The sequence below is a fragment of the Castor canadensis genome, chromosome 6 (genome assembly GCF_047511655.1).
Source record: "Castor canadensis chromosome 6, mCasCan1.hap1v2, whole genome shotgun sequence".
NCBI classification, from domain to species: domain Eukaryota; kingdom Metazoa; phylum Chordata; class Mammalia; order Rodentia; family Castoridae; genus Castor; species Castor canadensis.
In genome coordinates, this window is record NC_133391.1 from 118,339,696 (window position 1) to 118,347,968 (window position 8,273).

Sequence of the window (8,273 nt, forward strand, 5' to 3'; positions counted from 1 at the left end):
GCTCCTTGCTTACCCACAGGAATAATCTATTCTCATATAAGCCATGGAATACTTAAGGGCTGCTGGAGAGAAACGTTTTTAAACAGAACTTTATACCACCTTTGTTATACTATACTGTTTTTGAATCTTCAACTTTCAAAGGTTATCACAGTCATATTACATTGCTCTGATTAGCTTTCTATAAACAACTTTGCTTACTATGTACAGATCACTTTCAGTGAAGTAAGAAATAAAACCATATAACTAGGCAAACAGTTTTATTAACCTTTGTTTCAATCTTTATTCCCAGGCTTCTTCCTTAGTTAGCTGCAAAGAATGAATTGTGTATAAGCAAAAACTGAAAAGAGCTGCAGTGTCCAGGGGGGCTTGGGCTTAAAAATATTAGAGATCTAGATTTTTATCAGATCCATAAACAAAAGAATTTTAAAAAGCAGTCATAATATAAAATAGCAGCTCCGGTAACTTCTTCCAAATTTTATCTTCTTCAGAAGCTGACTCATTCAGTTTGCCTCATTCTTAGAAGCCTCATCAAAATTCTCCACAAGATCTAAAAGGGGAAAAAAAAAATAGATATAGGCAATCGAAAAATAATTATCACACTTAATGGAAGGATAAGGAAATGCTCTCAAATTTCAACACCTGTTATTTCCCATGACAGCACTATCCATTCGGCATATTGAGAGGTATGTTTTGGCATATTGTTATTAATAAAATAAAGCTACTAATTTAAGTACCATGCTTAAAGAATATGTATACACCCTTGCCTTCCCCCTCCCACTTAAGGAATTAAATGCATTGATCAATATGGGGAAACAGAACCAAAGAACACCAGGATGCATGATTTTGACATTTTTTGGGGTTCCTATGGACACTTCCCTATTCAAAGTGGCAATATTTATGAATCTAGTGACTCTCTTGTCCAATACACTTATTTGCTTTACAAGAAAGCAAATTAGTTGGGAGTGGTGGTGCATGCCTGTACTGCCAGCACTTAGAAGGCAAAGGCAGGTGGTTTATAACTTTAAGGCTAGCTTGGGATACATAGTAAGTATTAAAACAAAGTAAATTATCCAATATATGAGAGAAAAATGCCTCATGATTGCTAAAGGAGTTATTATGCCTCATCTTTTAGAATGATCAACATACTTAAATGATTTCTCCAGGCCTTCTCATAAATTCAAGGATTTCAAAGTAAAGGTCATTTGTGGATGTACAGTTATGTTCAGGTTAGATGTCTATAACTCCTTGGGATCTTAAACAGAAAAAAGCCAACCTGTAAGCCTAACTCCTAGTTAAATAACACTCCATTTATTTTCTCATTCCAAGTGAGGTCCATGTCTCTAAAGATTCATTATTCTCCCTTATTTAGTTTCTTTAGGTTAATCACAAGTGAAGGTTTGTACCTGGAACTTCATCATCATCATCCTCTCCAGTAGCAAGTGGTGCTTTTCCATCCACAGCTGTAAAACAGAAGCTTACATGTAATTTACATATTTCTCTAGACTTGCAATAAACATCAACTAAAAGAACAGATGAAATACCAAGTGTTACAACTTTATATTCATGACAAGTGACATTTGGGATTTCACCTTTAATACCATTAATAGCATGACATTCTGTTATGCATGAATGACTAGAATACAAGTAATACCTAACAAACAAATTCCATACCGTACTTTCAATTCCTCTGGCCCATCATAGGTCTTTAGGTAATATGAGAAGTAGGGAGCCCTCAGTTGAAAGGTAAAACCCACATTACAAATTATGATAAGACTTATTTTGGAAGGCAAATGAAGACACCATTTTCTCAAATTTTTTTTGCTTGTGCATGGCTTAAGGCTCAACATTTACTGAAATGAAACACTGGAAAAATTAGAAGCGTCTTTGAATTGTTTAAGCACTCAGTTTTATCACACAAAAATGTAAGCAATACCCTATAGTTAAAGAGACTTCACAGTATTAGGGCCTGCACAGATACTGATAGAACATTTCAAAAGCCTATTTTAGCTCTGAAACCTCTTTAAATACCTCTCCATGTGACATATATGCTGAAGCACAGCTACTCAACACATAGAAAAATCATGGATGACTAAATAAGCCATGTGCTAAGCCTCTGACTTGCTTGTGTATTCTTTATTCTTCAAAATTGTAAGCAAAAAACCTCAGCATAAACATACTCCATCCTTTGATGTACACCACAGATATATACCACTCTCAGCACTGGACAAAATTCCCATCAAACTGTAATGTACAACACCAAAACACTGGCAGGTCATCTCAAAGATGACTGAAATACTATAATAGTGATAAAATTAAAAAATCTGAGGCTACAGTCAACAATTTATATTATGTGTTTCAAAATAAAGAGTCCAGAGGTTCCTAATTCACAGAAATGATAGAAATATTAGTTACAGTAATATATTTTAAAATCAATTCTAAATTGTAAGTTGTGATAAGCAAACCCAAAATCAACATTTTTATCCTTTCCAACTAGTAATTTTCAGTCTGATTCAAAACAAGCAAGCTAGTAGAAAATAAACATTCTCTAAATCAAGTACAATATTCACAACAAACTAGACAAATTACCAAAAATAAGAACACTTGCTTAAAATCAGTTAAAAACACATTTTTTAGGGTAAAGTTTGCTTTTGAAATCTAAAGGTATTTAGCAACTCTGAGTCTTGAGATCATAGAAACATGCTACTAAGTAAAGTCCCAGTAGACACTGTTGGGCTACTCACATTGTTTGGGCAGAGCTTCAGCCAGTCTCCTTAAACTAGTCAGACTGTCTGCACCAAGCTGGTTTAAGATGCTGGGAAGCATTTCTGTCAGCTGCTTTGTCTCAGCATGGCCTGTGATGGTAAAAGTGTTTGCTGCCAGAGATGCCTGAACTTTAGGGTTGTTAAAGTGGATCACTGTTCCTTGGTTTGTAAACATATTCACCTGCAAAGAAAAAAAAAAAGTTAAATTAGCAATGCCCACCAAAGGTTCCTTTTGTTTCATCAACAAAAACTGTTATCTGGTTAACTAATCTAGTACTCCATTTTGAAGCACAGGTGTACTTTTCTCTGGAATGGAATGTGTACATCAAGCAACGTTCAGTCTCAGCAATCAGCCTAATAGGGTGGAAGGCATGGTTCAAATGGTAGAACACCTGCCTGGAAGGTCCTCCATCCCTGAGTTCAAATCCCAGTATTGCAAAAAAAAAAAAAAATAAAAAAGCTTTTTTCAGCCAAATCTTGTTTTGACACTTACCTCTTCAATACCAGAGATATTGTTTACCCCTAACTTCTTTAAAGAGAACTGAAGTTTTTTATCATCTGCTGTAGCTGTTCTATGAACCACCTTCTTCTTTCTACGAGCAGTTCCCTAATGGGGGAAAAGAACAAAAAGTACATTTATATAATACAATACTTTCAAAAGGGAATAGCTTCTAATTCTTTTCTGACCTTTGGTTCTGTGTAAGAAAATTAACATAACCACAAACTATGTAGCTCAGTAGGCAGGATAAGGTAAAGATGGAAACAAAATGAGGGAAAGGAAAGAACTGTCTATAAATCTTCAATAACTTCTAAACTTCCGTTTTGTCAGAAAGATTAAAAACATTAAAGTCCTACTCAGTCCTTTTCTATTACTTGCTCTAAAGGTGATTAAAGAGGTGGCATGTGTCAACTTAAATTCAGCCTCATTTAGAAAAGCTCTATGTCTGGATTTATTAACCTTTTATTTTTGCAAAGAAAAAAAACAATAACCAAATTAATATTCACAGGCAAGAGAGTGAAAGGAAAGTCCAATGAATCTGTATACACTTCCATAGCACCCAAATAAAATTCTGTAGTTCTTACCCTACAAGGCCCTTCATGATCTGTCCTGCACCTAATATGCCTTCTCAGCCAAATAAACTTCTGCTGTTCCTTAAACAGGCCAAACAGCCTGTGACTCTATGGCATTTGCACATACTACTCCTCTTTCCCTAGCATATGCATGGTCCCGTCCCTTGCTGCAAGATCTCTGCTCTTTATGTCACCATCCACACCAGAAGTCTTTCTCAACCACCCAATGTAAAACAGCAAATCCGAGATTCGCTCATTATTTTCTATCTGGGCTTTTCTACACAGTACTTATTAACGTAAGGGATAATTTTATTGTCTGTCTTCTCTCACTAGAATGTTAACTCCTTGAAGGCTTCTATTTTGTTTAATGCTATAAATTCAGTGTCTTCTAGTACACTGAAGACATTCAAGGCAATGCTAACCACCCAAATCCCTCACTGTCCTTCAACCCTTGTCCCAATTGTTATTCATCTTAAAATCCTGCTCAAATCACTACCTGTTTTGTATCTTTTCTAAACCCTGCAACTACACCTCCCATGCCAGAGCAGTCCCTTCTCTACATTTTAAAAGTGCTTCTATTACCCTAGATATATTATACTGTGAGAACAGTATTTTAAAAAACTTTGCCTGTCTCCACTATTAGGTTTAAAGACACCCCCCCAAAGACTTTACTTAAAATTTTTTTGGGGATTAAACATAGTAAAAGCTTAAGTAACTCACAGTTTAAAGAAAATATCAAGAACCGAGTGCTGGTGGCTCACGTCTATAATCTTAGCTACTCAGGATGGCACAGATCAGGAGGACTGTCAGCTAGAAGCCAGCCCAGACTCTATCTCAAAAAAAATCCATCACAATAGAATTGGAGAGCATCATTCTGAGTGAGGTTAGTCTGGCCCAAAAGACTAAAAATCGTATGTTCTCCCTCATATGTGGACATTAGATCAAGGGCAAACACAACAAGGGGATTGGACTTTGATCACATGATAAAGCAAGAGCACACAAGGAAGGTATGAGGATAGGTAAGACACCTAAAAAATTAGCTAGCATTTGTTCCCCTCAATGCAGAGAAACTAAAGCAGATACCTTAAAAGCAACTGAGGCCAATAGGAAAAGGGGACCAGGAGCTAGAGAAAAGGTTAGATCAAAAAGAATTAACCTAGAAGGTAACACACATGCACAGGAAAGTAATGTGAGTCAACTCCCTGTATAGCTATCTTTATCTCAACTAGCAAAAACCCTTGTTCCTTCCCATTATTACTTATACACTCTCTCTTCAACAAAATTAGAGATAAGGGCAAAATAGTTTCTGCGTGGTAGGGAGGGGTAAGGGGGGGGGTAAAGGAGGGGGTGGAGGGAAGTGGGGAGAAATGACCAAACATTGTATGCACATATGAATAAAATAAAAATTAAAAAAAAAAATCCATCACAAAAAAGGGCTGGTGGAGTGGCTCAGGTGATAAAAGCACTAGCTTGAGGCCCCGAGTTCAAACCCCAGTGCCACCAAAAAAAAAAAAAAAAAAAAAAAAAGTGTACACACTGGTTATTAAACCCCACCCAAAGCCTATTTGGGATTGTTACAATGAATCACCCCTGTATCCTAATTTATATATCTATATATATACACATACATATATATATCTCCTAATTTTAAAAAGGTCATTGCTATCCTTCCCCCCCCAAAAAAAACCACACCCAAAAAAACTTTTCAGAATAATCACGAGGTAGTCATGTAGGTACCGTTTCCAAAGTTTCTTGTAAGATCTTAAAAAACAAAGCCAGCACACCTCCTATAGGTTCTATACATGTCACAATGTAGAGAACAATTTCTTAAATAATTATGTTATTATCAGTGTTTTGAGTAGATAATGAAATAAAAGGCTTTCATAATATTTACTTAAAAGTAAATAACACTTGCTATTTTAATGCAAAACTCGCTTAATTTCATAACTCACAATAAGGAGGTTTTTAAAAAGGTGTAGAAAATGTTTCCATATTACAATAACAGAAATATTTTCTGTGCTAGCTAAACAAGTATTAAGATTTTAAAATCCTGGAAAACCTGAAGACTTATTTTTACACTAGACTGATACCTCTCAAAATTCCAAGCCTAACAATCAAAGTAACATGCTTGCACACAAGCACATTATTCCTGAAACTACACAGAAAGGAATGCTGGTTAAACACACCAAAACAGCATCCAAACAATGGTTCACTAAGAATATGGTGACTTTTTCTGGCACCAGAAGGCTACAGCCTGGCAACTGTTAAAAAGGAAAAGAAACACCTAATGTTAATGTTGCAGGTGTGGATACTGAAGACGACTAGAGTAGCAAAAGAAAAAAAAAAAAAAAAAAAAGAATCTACCTTAACAGAGCTTCATCTTATTATTTAATCTAAGTACAACTTTTGGCTATCTCACAGTAGACTCAACTTGAAAGTAAATGCTTAAAGTTGGGGAAATTTAATAGGTAATAAATTCATACAATGGAAGCTTCACAAGTTTTACCAAGTAAAGACTTGCTGTTTCAACAAGCTGCCACACCTTGTTAAATACTAGGAATGTGCTAGCACAATACAAAATTACAACTAGGTAGAGCTCTGTCTAGAGTGGATTTCTGACTTAAATCAGTTAGAAAATAACCTAAATTCAATAACCAAGTTCAAAAAGAATCCCCATGAAGAGCATCAGCATCCAACAGGAAAAACCAATTAACCAAAAACTAATCAGTTAAAATTCAGTCACTGTCACATCCTCAGTTTGAGCAAAACTGCAAAGTCAAATCAGAAAGACTTTATGCTTAGGTAGTTATTTTCAAGCCTAACAGTCACTGCTGCTAAACTCCAAAATATACAAAAGACATCAAATATCCTAGAAAATATACAAATACCCAGAAGGTCATTTACTTCATAAGGCTTTACAGAAAGGTCTTAATTTACCAAATGAAAAAATAAGCTTCTATTAAGAACAGGAAAAATTAAATTCAGTTTGCTTAGTTATTAAAACACAAAAAGGGCTGGGGATGTAGCTCAGTGACTGAGTGCTATACATGTATAGCCTTGCATGTGCTATACAATCTGGGTTCTGTCTCTGGCACATCCAAAAAAATCAAACCAAGCACCGACTTTATGCAAGTTAAAGAGTATGGTGCCCACAATGAGCTAACTGAAATGACATTTCTCCCTACTAATAAAGTTACCAAACGTTTCTGTTCTATTTATACACTGTAACACTGAAAACATATTTACCTAAAAGCAATGTTTTTAGTTAAGTGTTCTCTATTCAATTGCTTTTTCTCCTTTTAACATCCAGCATTCGAGTTTCACTCACGAGCATTTATCTACCGCCTCCCTCCCATTCTTCCTGGATTTGCCATCTCTGCGAATTTCTCTCAATAGGCAAAGTAACAGAACAGCACTAGAATGCACAGGGAATTTAAGGAACAAAAGCAATTAAAACTTACTTTCCCACCAATGCGCACTTGTGCCTGCAGTTTGGCGAGCTTCTCCTGGTTCATGATTGTTTCTTTCATCTAGAAAAAGAGGAAATCCTCAGCAGGGAAAGGTCCAGCTCACTCTAGCATGCCACGCTCGTTAATTCCCAAGACACCAGCAGGAGAACCAATGTCCTGCACAGGCCGAGGCCTGGACCCCAAGTCCCCCTGTACAGCTCCGAGGGAGCCCAATTCATCCCATTCTCATCCCGCCACTCCCCACCCTTTACGAGCCCAGCACTCGGGCTCCAACCCACGCCTGACCAGCACCCCCCTCCCGGGCCCTGGCCTGGCCTCGGCCTAGCCAGGGCCTACCCTGCCCGGCCACTCTCCGCAAGCCTCGCGGTACCTGAGGCTCCTGTCCTCGGGTTCCGCCGCGGGGTGGAGGAAGAGACGGCGTCGCCTCGCCCCCGGGGCAGCCGCCCCTGGCTCGACCTCGCCCCCGAGAGTCAGCCTGAGCGGGTGCGCCTGTCCGTCGCATCGCCTTCCTCTCCTCAGCCCTGTCCCTCCCTGTCTCGCTCCTTCCGGGAACTTCCCGCCCCCGCTCCCGTCCTCCTCCCACGCCGGCGTCCACAGCCTTTTTGTACCTTGTCGGAGCGGAAATGGGGCCGCGCGGGGGGCTAGGGTTGGTGCTCAGGGGGTCTCGGGCAGACCAGCTGAGATTAGGCGCACACACGCGGGGACGCAAGATGGCAGCTAGAGGGAGGCCGGAAGTGACGCTACGCCACTTCCTCCAAAAGTCAGGAAACGACTTCGCGTCACTGCGCACGCGCAGCTTCGCGCGGCAGCGTTTGTGACTGTACTGTTTGAGCAGCCGGGTGACCCTGGGCTGGGGATGCTGCCCGAAGTCCTGGGGAAGGCCACGATCGTCGGAGAGAGTGGTTATTTAAAGAGCGAGGGTTCAGTAATCCTCCCTGTCTCTAGCGGGCCCTGATCCTGAAGTTCTTTA

At 38.9% G+C, this 8,273-nt stretch overlaps 1 protein-coding gene across 2 annotated transcripts; it reads right to left on the reverse strand.

Annotated features, from left to right (window-relative positions):
- Window positions 1-240: 240 nt before the first annotated feature.
- On the reverse strand, window positions 241-8,053 carry Btf3 (basic transcription factor 3). 2 transcript variants are annotated; one of them, XM_020172228.2, is made up of 6 exons: window positions 7,912-8,053; window positions 7,295-7,363; window positions 3,256-3,369; window positions 2,742-2,943; window positions 1,404-1,460; window positions 241-547 (listed from the first exon to the last, which is right to left on the reverse strand). In XM_020172228.2, exons 2-6 carry the CDS (start codon window positions 7,361-7,363, stop codon window positions 501-503), a joined length of 489 nt encoding a protein of 162 aa, XP_020027817.1. In that variant the 5' UTR covers window positions 7,912-8,053; the 3' UTR covers window positions 241-500. The 2 variants fall into 2 exon arrangements, with proteins under 2 accessions (XP_020027817.1, XP_020027816.1); XM_020172227.2 differs by lacking the exon at window positions 7,912-8,053 and adding an exon at window positions 7,674-7,862.
- Window positions 8,054-8,273: the final 220 nt, after the last annotated feature.

Bases quoted from the DNA above. Each gene is read 5' to 3' on its own strand.
- Btf3 (XM_020172227.2), bottom strand. From the start codon at position 7,805: ATGCGACGGACAGGCGCACCCGCTCAGGCTGACTCTCGGGGGCGAGGT. The intron at 7,364-7,673 runs GTACCGCGAGGC...CTCTTTTTCTAG, and splicing joins CCCGAGGACAGGAGCCTCAG to ATGAAAGAAACAATCATGAA. The intron at 1,461-2,741 runs GTGAGTAGCCCA...TCTGTTTTACAG, and splicing joins TGAAGCTCTGCCCAAACAAT to CTGTGGATGGAAAAGCACCA.